At 31.6% G+C, this 19,060-nt stretch overlaps 7 protein-coding genes across 7 annotated transcripts in view; 4 read left to right on the top strand and 3 right to left on the bottom strand.

Annotated features, from left to right (window-relative positions):
• The first annotated feature begins 490 nt into the window (after window positions 1–490).
• LOC110991295 (adenylate kinase isoenzyme 1) lies at window positions 491–6,943 on the top strand. The gene is made up of 6 exons (XM_022256612.2): window positions 491–590; window positions 1,397–1,561; window positions 5,510–5,699; window positions 6,021–6,169; window positions 6,456–6,626; window positions 6,805–6,943. Exons 2-6 carry the CDS (start codon window positions 1,559–1,561, stop codon window positions 6,877–6,879), a joined length of 588 nt encoding a protein of 195 aa, XP_022112304.1. The 5' UTR covers window positions 491–590; window positions 1,397–1,558; the 3' UTR covers window positions 6,880–6,943.
• Window positions 6,944–7,741: 798 nt separating this feature from the next.
• LOC110991304 (homeobox protein PKNOX2-like) lies at window positions 7,742–9,614 on the bottom strand. The gene is made up of 5 exons (XM_022256623.2): window positions 9,509–9,614; window positions 8,803–9,077; window positions 8,439–8,666; window positions 8,139–8,329; window positions 7,742–7,918 (listed from the first exon to the last, which is right to left on the bottom strand). The coding sequence occupies exons 1-5, from the start codon at window positions 9,522–9,524 to the stop codon at window positions 7,750–7,752; spliced, it is 879 nt and encodes a 292-aa protein (XP_022112315.1). The 5' UTR covers window positions 9,525–9,614; the 3' UTR covers window positions 7,742–7,749.
• A 694-nt stretch (window positions 9,615–10,308) lies between these two features.
• Window positions 10,309–12,893, bottom strand: LOC110991307 (adenylate kinase isoenzyme 1-like). The gene is made up of 5 exons (XM_022256628.2): window positions 12,783–12,893; window positions 12,085–12,306; window positions 11,463–11,621; window positions 10,863–11,003; window positions 10,309–10,470 (listed from the first exon to the last, which is right to left on the bottom strand). The coding sequence occupies exons 1-5, from the start codon at window positions 12,813–12,815 to the stop codon at window positions 10,309–10,311; spliced, it is 717 nt and encodes a 238-aa protein (XP_022112320.1). The 5' UTR covers window positions 12,816–12,893.
• A 1,027-nt stretch (window positions 12,894–13,920) lies between these two features.
• Window positions 13,921–15,281, top strand: LOC111004468. Its single transcript, XM_022275507.2, has 3 exons — window positions 13,921–14,355; window positions 14,627–14,857; window positions 14,953–15,281. Exons 1-3 carry the CDS (start codon window positions 14,025–14,027, stop codon window positions 15,147–15,149), a joined length of 759 nt encoding a protein of 252 aa, XP_022131199.2. The 5' UTR covers window positions 13,921–14,024; the 3' UTR covers window positions 15,150–15,281.
• Window positions 15,282–15,446: 165 nt separating this feature from the next.
• LOC110991284 (calcium and integrin-binding protein 1) lies at window positions 15,447–16,992 on the top strand. The gene is made up of 5 exons (XM_022256598.2): window positions 15,447–15,646; window positions 15,742–15,776; window positions 15,853–16,100; window positions 16,309–16,510; window positions 16,769–16,992. The coding sequence occupies exons 1-5, from the start codon at window positions 15,596–15,598 to the stop codon at window positions 16,788–16,790; spliced, it is 558 nt and encodes a 185-aa protein (XP_022112290.1). The 5' UTR covers window positions 15,447–15,595; the 3' UTR covers window positions 16,791–16,992.
• A 108-nt stretch (window positions 16,993–17,100) lies between these two features.
• LOC110991274 (oligosaccharyltransferase complex subunit ostc-A) lies at window positions 17,101–17,793 on the bottom strand. Its single transcript, XM_022256588.2, has 2 exons — window positions 17,564–17,793; window positions 17,101–17,486 (listed from the first exon to the last, which is right to left on the bottom strand). Exons 1-2 carry the CDS (start codon window positions 17,700–17,702, stop codon window positions 17,176–17,178), a joined length of 450 nt encoding a protein of 149 aa, XP_022112280.1. The 5' UTR covers window positions 17,703–17,793; the 3' UTR covers window positions 17,101–17,175.
• Window positions 17,794–18,162: 369 nt separating this feature from the next.
• The window catches only part of LOC111004483, a 34,564-nt gene continuing 33,666 nt past the window's right edge, over window positions 18,163–19,060 (top strand). Inside the window, exons 1-2 of the mRNA XM_022275526.2 lie at window positions 18,163–18,497; window positions 18,578–18,826. Coding sequence (XP_022131218.2) covers window positions 18,439–18,497; window positions 18,578–18,826 — 308 coding nt within the window. The 5' untranslated portion in view covers window positions 18,163–18,438. The remainder of the gene's footprint in view (window positions 18,498–18,577; window positions 18,827–19,060) is intronic.

The raw sequence follows: 19,060 nt of genomic DNA, 5'->3' as shown, positions 1-19,060 counted from the left end.
TACCTATACAATAAACAGAAAATATATTTTATCGTTATTAGCCTTAATGGAAGACTTCGAGAAAAATCTTAGTAATGAGAGTTCAAACAGATAAAAATTATATGTATATTCGGAATGTAGCAAAATGCCCTCAGATATGTGTAAAACTTGAATTAGATTTTAAGATAATAATTAAGGTAATAAATACATAAATAAACAAATAATTTCTTAACACAATGTACTTTAGCCCGTAGCCTTATTTGTATACGAACAATAAATAAGCACAATTTGTATATGAATTTCGTTCCTTTCATTGATCCTTTTGTTTTAAATAACACCCCTAAAAAGATCTCAACATAATTTCGTAATTCAACATTTTATTCTAAATTTGAGGATTCAATTTTAATTCATTAATTTTAAGAAGACACAACTCGCTGAAACTTGGCTATATAATTATTTTTTGATATGCACTGGCTATCAACGAATCACATTATTATAATTTTTGCAATCTTATCTGCGGCCTTCATGGTAATAACTGATATGCAACATATTAATCAGATTATTGCAGTTTTGTTTTCGAAGTATTACGGAAGAAAAATTCTTCGTTGTAGGTAAGTTTCAACAATTCAACTCTCCTACGTTTAAATGTAATAAATAGCACTTACAAAAAATAGGTTTTGAATTGTGTATACGTTAGATACCTATATGAAAAAGCCATAGACTGCTATCTGGTCGTATTTTTTAATACGCGATATTAGCTGCGTTTCCTATTCCATTACGCTCAGTGTTGCCATCTCGGATTTTGAAAATTACTTAGATTTAGTGAAAATGTTATAGGAAAAGTTCGTAGACCTACGTACTATTTTTATGAGTGAAATGAAGAGGGTAGGGTAGGTAAACTTGAATAAAACGAGAATTCCTGTTTTTTATTATTTCTTTCTGGTAAATTAAAATTGTACTTCTAAAACTTCACGAAAATGGGGTAGATTTTCGTGAAGTTGCAAATAGTAGAAAAATTATATGTCGTAAAGAAGTTTCACTTTTTACCTGTGTACTCTAGTACACACACATATTTCAAATTTATTTTTATTTATTTAAGTACTGTATTGTACATACCTTCTCTTCCTCCGTCTAGTTTTCGAAAGTAGTAGATATTATGTCTATTCTGCATAAAGAGTTTGAATAATATGCGGAATTTAACGATTTGATTAAAAATACGTAGATTGACTGAAATTCGTAGGTTTGTAAAAAAAAGGAAAGTCCCAAAATACGTAGATCTATGTGAAAATACGTAGAGTTGGCAACGCTGATTTCGCTATTTATTTATAATTTTTATCACATTATTTTTCAGACGTGTTATTATTGCGCGTTAGGACAATAACAGAATACAAACCTCTGACAGTTACATTTTCCACAGATTACAGACGTCTGTCATTTCGCCTGAAAGTTTCCCGCGCAAAGGGTCGCGCTGTTTGGCACAGTTTTGACGACCTTGACCGGCTGATTATCTGCAGTTGCCCCACAGAGCTTGGGAAGCTCGGGTGTTGTTTATAGTCCTAGGAGGAGGTACTTAAGTAAAATGGTAAGAGAACAATTCTTTTATTTTTACTTTATTGTATGAATCTAAAAATAAAATCTATAATTATCAACACATTGTGTAACGGAATGAAATTTAAGATAAGATTACGTCACAGACGCGTTAAGAATAGAAAAGATACTTTCTAAATTAAAACAAATTTTATTCCAACTCATCATTTCTTTTATATTATTGTATATGGCGTACAGTGATCAATCCACTTAGTATAAAGTTTTACCTGAACATAATATAACATATTGTTGCGGTATATTATTAATTTAATTAATAAAAAAAATAGATTTCATATATAAATATATGTATAGTAAATAGATATATCTATTTTTTTAAATATGTACAATTAATTATCTTGTGTAATAAAACATACGTAAGCAAACGATCTCGACAGTTGTTTTCTCATCGATTTTTTACAGGTTACTTATAAAGGTCAAATAGCCTACTTAATTATAAAGAATCGTAACAAAATCCGATACCAATTAATAAGCTCATAGTACACACATGAACCACATTGTAACCATGATCGTTCCAAAAATAGTAGGTAGTAGCTAGATATTGTACATCCAAACAAACAATATAGTGATCTTTATTCATGAAATAAAAACATAATATCGTCTTGCTACCAGGTAACTGTATATTTTTTCTTAATATGAAAGTAAGTACCCTTCTGTGCCTGTCGATTTTTTAATCTAAGACATTTTCTGCCAATGTTTTCTTTTACCGTATAAGTACTTTCGGTTAATTTATCAATTGCAGTACCAACACAGTTAAATAAAATGCCATTGCATAACAATTAATCTATGTCAAATTTACATGATTCACCATTTCATTTACAAATAATTATGATCTATGAAAACTATTACCCTACCGTTGTTTATTGATTTAACTTTGCTTTAGAAGTAGAATGAGTTTATTACATTTCACTTACGTGTTCTTCAACTGACGACTGACTACTTTCAATCGAAATATATATAGGGTTTAATCGTTTATTAAAACTGAAAAAAATTCAAATGACAATAATAAAATCCACTTAAAAGTATTTGGATACTATAGGATTTATTTTTTCCTATATGTTAGTGACCATGAGTAAAAATATACCATTATGACGATGTAAAATGACGTAGAAATCGCACGTTTGATGGTTATTTTTCCAAAATAATCCAGTGTTATTCTTACGGGCAATAAGAACATTCGTTTTACCGCCAATTGGCAGCTTCTTGTATAGTTTAAGATACTGTGGACTTTTGATAGGCGTGAATATCATTTGAATGCATTAAAATTTCGTTTATATCGTGTTATAAATCAAAACAAATTTAAATCTATATAATCATAAATGTTACCTTTTGTATGAAATAAGATAAATGTGTTAGTGTAAGCCCATAAGAATTTTTAACAAAATATCCACGAATTCATGTAGTTGAACGTGTAATTTTTTATTTGTATATTAAAATACTCTGCTATTTATATTATATGCTATTACGATATTACTGCTATTTTTTCTTTAAATTTATTTATATTTCCAAAAATAAACAAGTGAAGCTCTAACACACGCCAAACATTAATGTTCATTTCGCGCCAATTTTCATCTTCAGTCGTGGCCTTCCTGCTAAATGAAAAACTCTCTCAAAGACGAAACTGTCACCAGTAGAATACTTTATTTTGTATTATTTTTTGTGACAACATTTATTGAACTGAACTGTGTACACTGGAGAACGTCATCTAAGGTAATCGAACTCTAGAATATTATTTCTATTTAATAATTACTAATTCAAGTGCCGACAAATTTCATACCCAAAAAACAAATATGATAATGATTCGGTTCTTAAATTAGACAGTTGGACTTGAAATGTTTATTCCATGCTGATTGAATGAAATCGTAAAATACAAAATAATAATAAAAGAATTTGTGTTTTTCTAATAAATGTTTTAATTATTTACTCTTTGTATCGTTAATTTTACATTAATACTTTTTCTATGTATGTATTGCTCTGAACCGTATATATTCCATGCACCGTCCCCATCTTATGTCTATCGTATTATATTCCTTCTTATGTTTGTATTGCATAAGTTAAGAAAAACATTCTACAAATATGCTGGCATCATTACATTCCTTAATGCAGAAGGCAACCTCATGATATTTATAAATTTGGAGCCAAATAAGCTTTATGACCGGCAATAACTTTGCGTAACCTGCTACATGCAATGTTGAATCTTTAAGTATCAGCTACGGCGTAGCTTTCAACCTCTACGAATTACAAGTACTTAATGTTTCAACATTCCATAATGTTTAATCCTCTGCGGCATAGTTTGTAACGCAAATGATTCGATTTCACCAAAATAATAAATGTATACATATACCATCAGTGTGCAAATACCGATTTAAATAATATATATACCGATTGAAATACGTTTTTGTGATTGTTTTTTTCTTTAAATTAGAATAAATTTAAATAAGTTTTGGAAAAATAACCCACTTTGGTAAGGCTATATTACAAAATCGCCAGTCTTGGCAAGCTATTTATAAATATTGGTTATAATTGACCGGCATAATTTCTGAGACATCAGCCCTAAAACAATTATATATTTTTTTTTAATCACGGTATACATCTCAGCCATGTATGAGATATATACCGTGTTTGAAATATTCCTAATATTACAAAATTTTGAAATATTCCTATTTCAAAATATAAAATATATACTGTCGACGTTGTTTGTGATGTAAGAAAGATTTTAAAATAATCTTATTCTAAAACCATCCGTTGTTCACTGTTGGTCGCTGCCGAAATTAAAATAGAACTGACCTTATTGTTACCAAGGTTACATATAAGAATCCGTTTTATTCGGCTTTGTGATGATGAATAAAAAAAACGTGTGTAACTTATTTACACTTACACTCTTTGGCGTAACAAGATAAAAAAATTGGTTTGTTTTTATCCTTTGCCTTATTTTACGTTTGTAGAAAAAACCAACACCACACAACACTAACAATAGAAACAACTAAAATGTTGATTATAACTAACTTCAGGATGTCGGTTTTTGTAACGGTGTCCGCGCACATCTTAAAAAATTACTCTCATATTGTTTCCATAACGCGCCAAAAGAGTATGACTTCAAAACGGCATATTTCTATCGAAATCTACGGAGTATGTATGTAATATAGTCACAATGTTATGTACCGAAAGTAATTGAGTGTTAATATTATATTAGTGTTATAAAATCCAGATAACACTCAAAGGAGAATCAAATTCTTAATCAATCTGCATAATACTGAATTTGATTGTTTAGAAAACCATAGGTTGCCAAAACCTTAACAAAATAATGTGCCAATTTGACAAAGAAACAATAACTATCAATATGTGACGATTTTTTTGATTTGCTCCTATTTTTTTATTGTAAATATTATAAAATGGATGAAAAATGTTTTCCATGCGATGAGCCAAAAATTGACAAATTGCCAGCATGTCCACTTCAGTGTATGTCGCCTAAATGCAAAGCTTTTCAGAGGGTTAGTGATACAAATATATATCTCAAACATTTTCTTCACGTGTACCTTAAAATGTTATATTGAAAACAATTTCGGTTTATAATGTTAATCTATTAATGACTACTATAAGAATTATACCAAATACAGAAAAATCGTCAAAACCGTATCTTTAATATTTACAAACTAAACAGGAAGGCTTTTATTAAGGATTTAATAGTCATAATATTTATAATTAGTTATTTCCTAATATATACATTCTTATTATATTCTATGTACGCCGTGATATTAACATAATTAGTCACATTTCCATTTTCAATTAAGTATTATTTTTTCTTTTTTAAATGTGTGAATTTATTTAAATAATGTAATAATACTATTTTTATAAAACAAAAAAGATCTGTGCCCATACCATGCAGACCACTTAGCAAATTTCCTCTCCTTTATTCCCGTTTCAGGCTCCGATCGATACTAGCAAGACACCAATTGTCTGGGTGTTGGGTGGCCCTGGATCCGGTAAGGGCACACAATGCGAGAAGATTATCGCCAAGTACGGCTTCACACATTTGTCAACAGGGGACCTATTGAGAGCAGAAGTCAAATCTGGCTCCGACAGAGCCAAGTGCCTCACTGCCATTATGGAACGGGGTGCGTCTATTCCTGTATTTATTTTCCATGTCATATTAAATTGTAATAGTTATAGTTCAAATTTGAATAATCATTTCTGTATCTCTTGCGTTTTTGGAGTCAAACGTAAAACTAGGTGGTGGGTTAGTAGCAAAAGTATATTGTGGAATAATTTTATTTCAACGAATTACTTCGTTTCCATCGCGTGTTCATAAACTATCATATTAGAATAACTTTGATTTAGCAACATTAAGCCCTATTATTTTGATGTTACCTCGCGATTTATATTCAGCTTTTTAACATTTAAGGTAATTTTAATTTGATGCAATTGATTTTTTTTAGGTGAGCTTGTTCCCAATGACGTTGTGTTGGATCTGCTAAAGGAAGCGATAATCGCCCGCGCGGGAGAGTCAAAGGGATTCCTCATTGATGGATACCCGCGAGAAAAGTCTCAGGGCATTGCTTTCGAGAAATCTATTGCACCTGTTACTGTAAGAAATTTCTTTTGTCTTTTGATTATTTCAATGTAGTCCGTACTACTGTTACACAAATTGTATTCTGATGCCTGTGGTCGTGCGACAATGCTATGCGCAAGGAATTTCTCGCTCACAAAATGTAAAAGTAAAACCGTATAGGACGTGTCACTGGCACCACAAGAAAGGCATTTGAAATGTTTCAGGAATATTTTTCTATTTTCTGTCATATACAAATAGATACATATATCTATTTTTATATATATTTGTTATAATTTTACATTAAAAAAAACTATTATTTTAGGTAATAATCTACTTCGAAGCGTCAACAGACACGCTAACAAAACGTCTTTTAGGACGTGCGGCGAGCTCTGGAAGAGCTGATGACAACGAAGACACCATCAAGTTAAGACTCAAGACTTTCCTCCAGAATAATGACCTGGTGCTAGCTCAGTACCCTGAGAAAATCAAGAGGGTGAGATTTGGATAATCTGTAATCTTTAGAAACAATTTTGACGCAAAATTTCGTCTGTATCGAACTATAGAAATTCTGAAAATGTTTAACTATCAGTGTGATATTAGTGATATAAGATGTTTAAAATTTCTTTAGGAAATATGAGAAAATAATTTTCTAAAGTAAATTCCCTTTTCAGATAAATGCTGAAGACTCAGTAGACTCCATCTTCAACCAAGTTCAACAGATCTTGGATCCGCTCGTTGCTGCCTAGACATTACTCACATTGTAAATATTTATTTAAAACGGCCTTTTATTAAATTATATTTCTACGGTTATATACATTTATTATTGCACCCAGAAAGCCTACCCCAGTAAAAATATTAGTCTCAGTAGTTATTTTTAATAGTCATTTGAACTCTTACATTTTCTAGATTGTCAGTACCAGAAACCCTTATACAAAATCAAGTACAGAAATTGCTTTTACACAGATCCTGAGTGGGCATTGGTAAATATTTTTTTTTTATTTAAATTCATTAACTTCCTTCACTTACGACTACAAAACAAATATATTTTATCTTATCTATGAAATATCATTTTGTTCACATTGCTTAAACTAAATTAAACCTATATGTAATTGGTAATTTATGAAATAAGCATCTTTTCCTGTTCAATCTCTCGTTGACGAACAGCCACTGCAGTCTCCACAAGAAGGTACAAACGTTTAAAATCTTCGTTCGCCCAAGGCACCACCTGAGATATTGGTTCCAGTTAAAAATGAACCTTTGTCAGGTGATGCCGGCGTTAAAACGTAAATGAAACATATGTTATTGAGAATCGTTTATTAAATCAAACTAAACCACTTCGTCAGAACCAAAATCTTTTATTGAAACGTAAACTAGTTACAAATTGGGTCTGCAATTTAACTTAGTTTTAACACCGACGTCACCTGCACATAATTCCTTCCTTTAATCGCTATTCTTTACCTAATGCTACGAGGACGTAATAACTTTAAAAAAAAAATGTCTATGGTGCTTATGCAATTTTGAATTGACAGGGCCAATGATAAATGGCAACAGGCTTTGATCTGATAAATTAAACTATACTAAATTATTAAAATTTTATCCTAAGTTTTATCAATATCCTAAGTGTGACACCACATATCAGTGGTAGCGACTTCTAGTTCCACAGCAACAGGTGGCGGTGGAGGGCTCACCTGCCGACGAGGTTGTATCGGAGTGAGCTGAGTCCAAACTGTACTCTCACTCAGCTCTGGTACATCATCAGTAGTGACTGCCATTACTGCTGGACTCCTGGTTAAAGAATTGTAACTTTTAAAGCGAATCGTTTGAACTAAGGATAAAACACAGTCAAGGATACTAAAACAGTATGAAAGTTTTTTCATTTAAAATTTATAACATCAAGCAATCGTCTGATTTCTTATATAATACACCGCCATCTTCTAATTTATAGCATTTGTTTTTTGCCAATTTTTTTTTCTAACAGATTTACCCTAACGGAAAAGTAACTCACTTGTCAACCTGCAAATCCCTGTCCTCGGGGCCATAACGTATCACGCTTTGCCACACTGACGGGTCGTATTTCACCTCTTCCTCACTAATGGTACTGGAGTAGCCTTCCTCGCCATCCCCCAGCTCTGGTTCATCGCGGTATACCAATAGACCGTCTCCATAATCGTTTGGCCGGCTTGGATCGATGATATTCTATGTAGAGTTATATTAACATTAAAATATTGGATAAATCCATTAATGATGGACGCGGAGGTATGACAAATATATATTAAAATTATATGTTAAAGAAAAATGCACTCACCTGAACCTCGACTCCATTCCAAGGTACCATAATATTACCCGGTGGAATGCCGAACCCTGAAGTGGAAGGATATCCCACCATAGGCCCCATAGGTCCCACAATTGGTCCCATGCTGTGAAGCTGTTTGCGACCTCTACGTGATATCGTATAGTGTAAAGGGTCATGACCTTCGCGTCTTATCATTTCGGGTAAAATACGCCGACGTGCGTTTATAAACCAGTTGCATACCTGTTACAATTCCTAAGATTTAAATGTGTAATGTTTTTTCTTTGAAAGAGACTATCGTACTTATTTATACTTCCCGATACTAAATTAATCATGATTAGATCTAGTAAGCAATACAACTAAAATCCGATATCCTCACCTGCAAAACTGTCAAATTAGCCTCTTGACTAAGAGCAAACTTCTCAGTGTCACTTGGATACGCATTGTACCGGTGTTCATATAACCACCTCTTTAAGATACGGACAGAATTCTTTGGGAGGTTACCTCTTCTCTTCCTCACTGCCCCCACGACGATACTCTGAGGTGGATGAGGTGGGGGCAGTCGGGGCATCATCGCCAGTGGGCGAACGTCCCCCCAATCATTACTAGTATCAAGGTCTTCATTAGAAGACGTTGACGGAAATCGGTCCCGTGCTAAAAATTTTAATTAAATGTTAATACACGAAAAAAAAAAGTTTTATAATATCTTGTTCAATGCAATACGCATTTGAGTAACATTTAATATTAGCCAAGTTATTTACCGAAAATTTATACTTATATGCCGGTGAAATACGGCTTTATGCCGGTATTTTAGGTATCCTATACCTAAGTATCGTAAATCATAACGATGCAGCTGACTTAGCAGATATATTGTAAGGAAATTATTAAAATAATATTAAAGTTTACAAATCCTTGAACTTCATTAGCTATTTATAGTGCCAGTTTTAAATGAAGTCATGGTTTGAAGCTTTTGAAGTAAAAAATGTCTAGCTAAAGAGCGGGTAAAATATTGTCAGCGAAGTTTCAGTCAATTCTTGTTTTTGTCAATGATTAAAGTTTAGTGTCAAAACTTTTACTATACTTACGCAATTTTATTTTCATAACGTTGATCACTGATTTACGCAGCGTGGCAGTTTTCTTCCTAATTTATATTATTAAGAATAACTCACGGTCGATCGTGGACGCTTGAGGACTTTTTACGAACTGATTCCGTTTTTTGTTTTGAAAATCGATGCGTTTTATGACAAATGACAACTATGCGAAAACGTTTGTCTATTTGAAATTTGGAAAAAATATTGTTAGTGGCCAGTTTTATTTGTTTTAAAATAGTCCAATTATAACAGAGTATAAAATATCGATGATATCTTAATCGACAGGATTTTGATTTTTGTGGCATTTACGTAAGCTTGTTTAATTTCAATAATTATTTTATTTTTAAGCAAAACTAAATTTTTAAAGAGATTATAATATTATGGTCCTTGAGAGAATATTTTAAAGAATATGTAGGCACATAATTAAAATATGTTTTATTAGTATACAACTATTTTATTAATACGTTTTCTCGCAAAAATTATACCGGTTTCGCTAACGTCTACTAATCCGGTAAAAGTTATATTAAACGAGTTTCTTTAAGAGTATGGAATATTTTTTTTATCTTTACATTTCAAAATTTATAAACATGATATGTTAAATGCGCCGAATAAATGGGAGTGAAGACAGTGGCTTCCTCAACATATAATTTTCCTTACTGAGGACGCTTGCATTTTCGAATATCAAATCAACGTGTATCTTTTTGTATAAATGTAAAATTTAATTACCAGTAAAATAATACTTTAAAAAAAACTAACAAAATAGATGAAAACGTTTAATAAATACAACTATAAAATCACGTGGCTATTTCTACTTCCGTCTCCAAGTCTGGACTGGTCATCAAGGCGGGTGCTGATGCTGTAGTGGGAGCTTGGTTTTTCTGTGCCTTCTCTATCGTGTCCGAGAGAATTTCTTTTAATGTGTTCGCTAAAGCTTTTGGATTCCCGCTACTGTCAAGCTATGGGAGAAAAAATAGATAAATAATAATGAAGATATGACAAATAAACGGAGGCCGTTAAAAAGTAATTAGTTTGTTGTAGTAATTTGCAGGCTTCAAGAGCTGAAAAGCTCTTGAAGACTGCAAATTTTTAACGCCTGTAAGACGTTAAAACGGTAACGTAAAATAATTCATTGACATTGACGTTACGTAGGTCGAGAAAGTAAAGAGAGAAATAAAATTTAATAGTTTTCTCCATCTACACGACACTGGCGAAGTACCTTGTGCCCAGTTGGGGCAAATTAAAGCCATTAAAAAAAATATCAGTGAAAATGTTTTATGAATTTAACAGTGGGTCATAATCCATACTGAGTTTTAGCCCCTAAAGTATGTAGTAAAGAGAATCTGACTACCGTAACTACATGTCCACCGAATCGTTTGTGAACATTCTTCACTTTATGCGCGGCTTGTTTCACAATTTGTCTTGCTGCATTGATTTCCGACTCCGGTCGGCCCAACTCTGATAGCTTGCTTTGAAGTCTTGCTGCTGCCAACTAGAAATGTAGAAAATCGTTACGTTCTCAGACGACTATGATCGTACGTTCTAATAAATCCTTTTATAATGTTAGTGGCAACATCACCCGACAGGAACAAGGTACTGTGATACCTCTGTTAACGTCAAATTATCCTTTAATATGATTTCAAAAAACCTGGTGGTTCTTTCTTATTTCCGGTCGTAACTGCTCAAACGATTTTGATATATATATATATATATACCATAAACATTAACCTGCACTTTAATATGCATACTTCTTTTTTTAGTCAAATATGTTTTGGAAGACACAAAACGGTAAGAATTATTTATTTTTAGATAGCTACAATATATCTACTCTTGCTTCATTTAGAGTATAATTTCTTAATACGCTTGTTTTATAAGCGGGCAAACATCTTACGAGTGTGTAACTCGTAGAGTAGAATCTGGTAGAGAAAATTATTTAAGTTTAATACTATACCTCATTGTCAACCTCCAAAGCAACAATTTTCTCGGGCCACTTGACTTGCCTATTGAAAATGCTCGACATCCTAGGATTTCTGGGGAAGCCCACTAGAATATAACCCTTTGCATCTTGATTTAGAAGCATCGTTTCTTTTATCAAATCCACGGTTACTTGCTGTAAGAATTAGTGATATGAAGCTTGAAATAGTAAATATTTTATTATATATATGATATTTTGTGACACAGATTGTAGCATCTATTTTAGTATACATCAGATGATGGTTATTCGAAGGGCTCCTACGAACCCTTATAAATAGATCCTCAAATATTTTTTGAGATGTTGACCTCTCTTGGGTTATTATTTTTAGTAGCTTGTGTACAAGTAAACAGTAGAATTAATTTGTAAGTAGTAATATTATTATTATTATTATTAAATTATTTTATTCTATGATATCATCGTCAATTTATAAAGATAATAACTTTGAGAAATATAGTATTAATAAATCTTGCCTGATCTCAACAAAATAAATAAATAAATGAAATAGCTGGTCTATTGTATTATGTTAAAACGGGAATAAAATAAATTTCTAAATACACCTTGCGATTAATACTCATCGGCTTTGCGAAAAAAACCTTACCTCTGAAATGTCTTCTTGTGCCTGTAACTTATCAGAGACCATTCGCCCCCGTGCAGTGTCCTTTACAGCTTCTTCCCTGATCAGCTCTCCAGGCCTTATCATCATATACCCGGTGATACTGGCTATTGTTTCAGCAACTGTCTGGTTGCCAGCACCAGGGACACCGTTCACAAATATCACTGGCAAATGTCTGATTGGAGACATGTCATAGACCAGGTCATCCTAGTGTACAAAATCGTAAGCGAATTCTGAATATTTTTAGCAAATCTTAGCGTATTTAATTAATATTTAGATTTATACAATTAATTTTTACGGACACAAATTTGATTTGCGAATAAGAGTTTATCATTATTCCACAACTTTCAAATATACTACCATAAAAATTCTTAATCATTATAATGTTTGGAGACTAAATCGGTTATCCCTATAGAAAATTTAACTTAAATTCTGTGTCACCTAACGCCCTTCTACATTATATTAATATGTTTTTAACTTTTTAAACCATACCAAAATTTTAATGAAAATGTAAGGTTTGAACTCAAGTCTAGAAGAAACATTTTCTTTGGAGAAACAAAAACATGATGAAATAATTACGTTCGAAAAATCATATTCCTAGCCATCGTGTGTTGTATTACCAAAATAACCACATTAGTGAAGTAAAAGTAACTATTAAAGTAAGTCTTGCTTAATAAACTTACCTCGATAATTCGCCTAGAATAAAAACAGCCCATATTGTTAAATAAATGTCTTATTAATGTAAATTATTTGCAATAGAATTAAAATGCATTTCCAAATGTTTGACATTAATACTAAAACCGATAGTCCTAGATTTTTGACATTATTGACACTATTGTTAAAAATAATATATCGGTCAGTTACAATTTGTAGAACTTATATAAACTTTTTATGATTATGTTTTATATAATTATTATAAATTCATTAGTAACTATCTCCTAAAAATAAGAAACTCATCTACCTATTTGCACACAGACCAGAAATTGGTTTTATACCCATCGGAGAGTCGAGTAAAGTGTCGAAATTTATTACTTTTCATTACGATAATCGCAGCAAAATATACGTGGGTGTTTTTAGTTAGTTTTGTTTTGGAATTTAAGAAAAATATTTAAAGAAAAGGCGACTAAAATTAACCCGTTGCTGGAAACCGGAGTCTTGTAACTAAAATAGAACAAATAAAATTCAGAATATCATTCAATTATCATTTTTTGTATAGAACATGTGGTATACGGGCATCAGTCTCACGTGATATTAAGAAATTACTTCCTGTACCTATGGACATAAAAAGTGTCAGAGGGTTATCAGGACATCAAGGACACAGTTTGAATATAATATATCAGATTGATAGTTAAAATAAAATAATGGAATAATTCAGTTAAAGCTTATTTTAAGTATTCAATTTAATTTTAAAAAGCATAAACTTTAAAATAAAGACGCTATATTTTATAGCTTTTGTAAGTTTTTTATATGTTCCGTTGCTAGTTTTTTATATACTAGTAGGAATTGTAACTTGATTATTCAGTTTTAAAAATAATAGTTTTGCCTTATGTAGTTGCAATACCAAGATCTTACCTACCTACTAAATTCATAACTCTGAATCGTATCAAAATACAATGCCAGTTAACTTTCCCTACCCTGGTGGTCTGTTGAAAGTAAATTTAGAAAACGAATTACTGTGATTACAGTGTCATATTTGATAGACATTTCCGATACAAGCAATTAGATTTGTTTTCATGAATATAAACTCAGCCTTCATTTAAATAACAGTCAGTCGTTTCTGTCCAGTAGGTCTTTTAATACTATGAACATAATATAAATACTTTGATAGTATTAAGTACCGCGAAACCTTATCTACAAGACTAAATAAATCATATCTAATACAATACTAATCGATTTATCTGTGCCAGCATTAACAAACGATATCGATGTTTAAAATACTTTTTATATCCCTCATAACATCAATCAATGCTAATTCAAGATGCTCAACCGCCACAAGTGTACCAAAGTATCATTTAATTGAACCGTGCCACAGATCTACACTTGGCATCGCCGCAAAAGCCAAGTACTCTTCTCTTACAAGTTGTAAGAGACTTGGCATTGAAAAAAAGGCGTTGGCCTTAAATTTTAGCCCAACATGGAACCGCTCGAAGCCGGAATACCCGTGTGAAGTGCTCAAATGTTCCGAAGCTGAAGGTGGACTCTCACTGAATAATGACACAAGATACGATTATTATAGTCTCTATGCTAAGCCCATACGTAAGTTCGCTTTAAGCTATTTAATAGAGAGATTAAGTTAAAACCACACAGGAACATAATCTATCTACAGAGTTATTGGTAATTTGACGTAGGTATACTGTAAGGAGGTTATAGAGGACATTATACAAAGTATCCCATTTTTGTAATAAGTATCATTTTTTAAGTTTATTCAAAACTTGAGAAAATATACAAGGCGTGACTCTAACCTTAGCAGTGTGCATGTGTTTTGAAACGAAGATTATAATATTTATAAGAATCTCATCTGTTTTAGCTAACGTTAATGCAACTTGCGTACCAAGTATAGGCATGTTCTACCTTCTGTCTCGCAAATTAAACTATACAAATGCAAACAATAAGTGCAAGAATATGAGTAGTACATTAGCTGATGTGACCAGCGAACAAAGAACAGATGCTCTTGCGCAATTCCTAACTGGGGCGGGAGTAACCACTGCGTTTGTTGGCTTAAAAAAGAACCACGAGAAAAGATTTATTGAGGTAAATGGTAAGATGTTATTAACATTTAGAAACTTCTTTCTTCTTCTTCGTTTTAATCCTTATACATTTCCGTTAGTATTATACTTGGTTTTTTTATATCAGGGAACGGTCTCGATTGTAATACCTACCGCGCCTGGGCTCCGGGACATCCAAAAAGAAATCGTTATCATAATTGCGTAATTCTCACAAAGCAGCATACTTGGCGGACAACTTCCTGCGAAAATAACGAGCAAGCTTTATGTGAACTGATTCCTTATGGCCCCTACAAAAAAGGCTCTATATTTAAAGATAATCCCTGATTGATGTGATATTTATAAGTCTTACCACTATTAAATTAATGTTTGGTATTACAATATAATGTAAGAATTATTCGTTCCCGCGCTAATTTTGTTTTTTTTGGCTCTAGCTCAGTTTGATTTTTGTGAGTTGATGTAATTTGCCAATCTTTATTTGGTATTGGTTAATGACATTTGACGGCATGAAAACTCTGCGAGTTGAGACATAATTCTGTGGTACAGTAACTCATTGCACAGTCTATGCCATTCAGACTGATATAAATTCAATATTGTTTATTTACATTCATTTCTGTGATTAGGTTTCATTTACGATTTAACAACCAAGTACTGAGTGTACTCAGTTATTTAATTTATTAACATTATAATTGAATTGTATAATACAGATAGGATTTTGGTTTTACATTTAAGATATTATTAATACTTATATTTTCTGCATTGTGTGGGTTGCAATGGGTCAAGGAAGAAGCCAATTTACGGAAGAAGAACTTCAAGATTATGAGGTATCTATTTAATAAGGTGTTCGTAAAAAACATAACTCACTAATACCCGCTCTGTTTATAATTGATATTAATTCATATATTATAAATATTTTCAGGATCTTACTTATTTCACTAAATCCGAAGTTTTATAGTAAGTATAGACATAAGATGGCAGCTTGCATTTGTATGTTAACATTTTAAAATATGTATCTATAATATTATTATAGTGCTCATCAAAAGTTTAAAGAATTGGCACCCGAAAAAGTAGGACATAACAAGAATGCAAAGCTTCCAATGGCTAAAATTCTACAGTATCCAGAATTGCGGGTGAACCCATTTAGAGACAGAATTTGTAAGGTGTTCAGCTCAAGTAATGATGGTGACTGTACTTTTGAAGACTTTCTGGACATGATGTCTGTATTCAGTCAGAATGCACCAAAATCTGTGAAAGCGGAACATGCATTTAGGATTTTTGGTAAATATGTTTATTGTTATTTTGCTCTGGTACTAAAAATTTAAAAGGATATGAAAAGAATAAAGTAAAAAAAATATAAATATTTTTTTGTTGACATGAATTGTTTATGTAATGTGTTGTTGAATTATTCTTTAGTTACCTATAAGCATAATTTAATCTGTGCTTTATAGATTAAATGTGTCAACTATAATGGATCTAATATGTTTAGATTTTGATGGCGATGACATGATTGGTGTGTCTGATCTCAGTGAGGTGGTTGAACGGCTGTGTGGAGTAGAACTGAAACTCAGTGAATCTGAAATTCAGGCATTGATCCAGAATGTACTACAAGAAGCTGATTTAGATGATGATGGAGCTCTTTCATTTGCTGAGTTTGAGCATATTATAGATAAGAGTTCAGATTTCTCCCAGTAAGTATGCATAATATTTTACCATCTCCATTGTATTCACAGCATATTTACAGTCAGATATTTTCACTTCACAAAATTATTATTATCATTTTCTTAAGCACTGCAAACTTTTAGAATATAATGTTAAAATTCTAGGATGGTGAGCATCTAAAATAACTATTGAATTATAATTGTGCTAAATCAGCTATTGTATTAAATTCTCACCTTCAGTTCTTGTTTAGACTACTTGCAGATAATTTTTAATTAATTTAATTTCAGTTCCTTCCGGATTCGGCTGTAATATAAGAAGATTAACACATTTGTTATTATTACATTTATGAATCTCATATGAATAGTAATATTATAATTATGTGTTAGAATTATTAAATACCCAAATTATACACTGTAAACTTTCCAATTGGGAAATCTAGAGTCATTATAATTATTGTCTTCCTATTGTAGTTATTAGAACATTTTATTATTTATAGAAAACAACTTTTGCTTCCATTAATATATTTAAGAAATTAAAATATAATTAAAAACAAAAATTTTCAATGAATAATATAATTCAATAATTGTTAGTTGTATCACAATATTATTAATAGTCACACTTCTGTATAAAAAAATTTATTAAAATAAAAATTGATACATTTCAATCTTAAACAAGTCTATTTTTAATATTATTACTAGTTCTGTAAGTATCCTGGAAGCTTCATTCTCATAAAGATCCATGTTGTAAAGAATGAGACAAGAATACAAAGGAAGGCAACAGATATAAGAAGAATTCTGTTTAATTTAGGTGTTGTAGGGTTGTGAGTGCGATCCAGAATAATAAATCCAAGTCCACCAAGTGAGAAGAGGAAACTCGATGCCAAGCCTTCCATAATATATTGACCGTTAACTCTATTTGGCATAAAAGCTACTGGCCTACTGTGCCCATGTTCATCCGTCGTCGAACCAACACTGGGTGGCTCCACAATAACATCATAAATTATTCCTGCAAATGAATAAATTGAAAAATGTTTTAAAATATTAATACTTATGTCTGATAAGAAACCCAAACCGCGAACTAACCTCCCGTTACAAGAAAATACGAGAGAAGAACTAAGGAAAACGTTGTCATAGCTGATGGCGCTTGGAGCCATGATGGTTTTTTAATCTTTATGTTAGGAATTTCAAGCACACTAAACGGCAAGGTAAATAGAGCTTCCATTTTATGTAAATACTAGAATTCTAAAGACCGGAATATTGAAATTTTGTGTATATCAGTTATGACACGACTGCTTGTAAAATAAGGCGGTTGACGGTTGTAAATTGTATCTTGTATGTTAATTGTCAGCGGGCACTTCTCGGTTATAATTTTAATACTTTTTAGAATATTTATAAAAGAAATGTAACATTTCATTTAATATATTAAAAACCATATTTTTTATTTGGTAAATAGGTACAAATATTTAAATTAGCATAAATAATATCTGTATTTTTATATAACCATTATGGCATGTAATGGAACGTTTTGAAATAAATACACCAATCATTATTTAAACTGTATACTAAATGTTTGAATCTTATTGGTTAATTCTTGAACACTGTTTAGAAAACTATTTTTTTATCCAATCACCTATGCCAATAAAAGAATTTGAACAAAAGAAAATGACAAAAAACTCGGAATTTCCTAACAGCTGTCATGTCAAATTCATTCGTGAAAAAAATGTTGGATCGCGATTTTTGTTCTTCTCTTCAATTTTACCATTTTTATAATTCGGACTCATTTTGAATGTTTTAAGTTACCGTGTATGACAAAGCATAAAGATAAGTGATTTAAGTCGATATAATAATGTGTTTGTGCTGTGAATAGTGTCCGTTTAAATTAATTTTATAGTCGCTATGTGTTCAATGTAAAACTTACACAAAATGAACTGGAATGAGAATATTTTAGTTATACTACGATGAAGGGTGGGCTATGCATAATTTACACGTCGTTATTGACAATTTCGGTGCTTTCTAGGTAAGATGAAGTAGATCAATAGAAGTACCATTTTACGAATTAAATTTTACGTGACTTATAAAAACTTTTCTATGTTACAGTTGTGCTCTATTCCTATTGGTAGTTTCCGAAGCCCTTCAAATTGAAAACGTAGACCAAAAGGTTGATTTATCAGGACTCCATAATGTTAGTAAAAAAAACCATGTTATTGCATCATCTCAACCTGACCCTCCTGAGTCTTCTGACACCACACAGAACTTTCATGAGCCAGAAAATCAAGAGACAGGAGAAGATGACAAAAAGATGATTTTTCCTGACACTGTGTCAGTGAACTCGGTGACAACTGATGGGTATGTAATATTTTAAACTAAAGTTATAGTATTTCATATTCAATAAGTTATATCATAAAGATTTGTAATAATATAGATTATTAAATATCATTTACTCATGTTGGGTATGACACTGAATAAACTCAAAGTATATATAGCTAAATTTGTTAATTAACATGATCCCATAATCAATATGTAAAAGTATGGAACTTCGAGATGAAAAAATAATTACATTTTAATTTTTAATATAAAATA

This window comes from Pieris rapae, chromosome 10, assembly GCF_905147795.1.
Source record: "Pieris rapae chromosome 10, ilPieRapa1.1, whole genome shotgun sequence".
NCBI classification, from domain to species: Eukaryota; Metazoa; Arthropoda; class Insecta; order Lepidoptera; family Pieridae; genus Pieris; species Pieris rapae.
The sequence above is the reverse complement of the archived record's forward strand: the minus strand, read 5'-3'. Positions and strand labels throughout refer to the sequence as shown.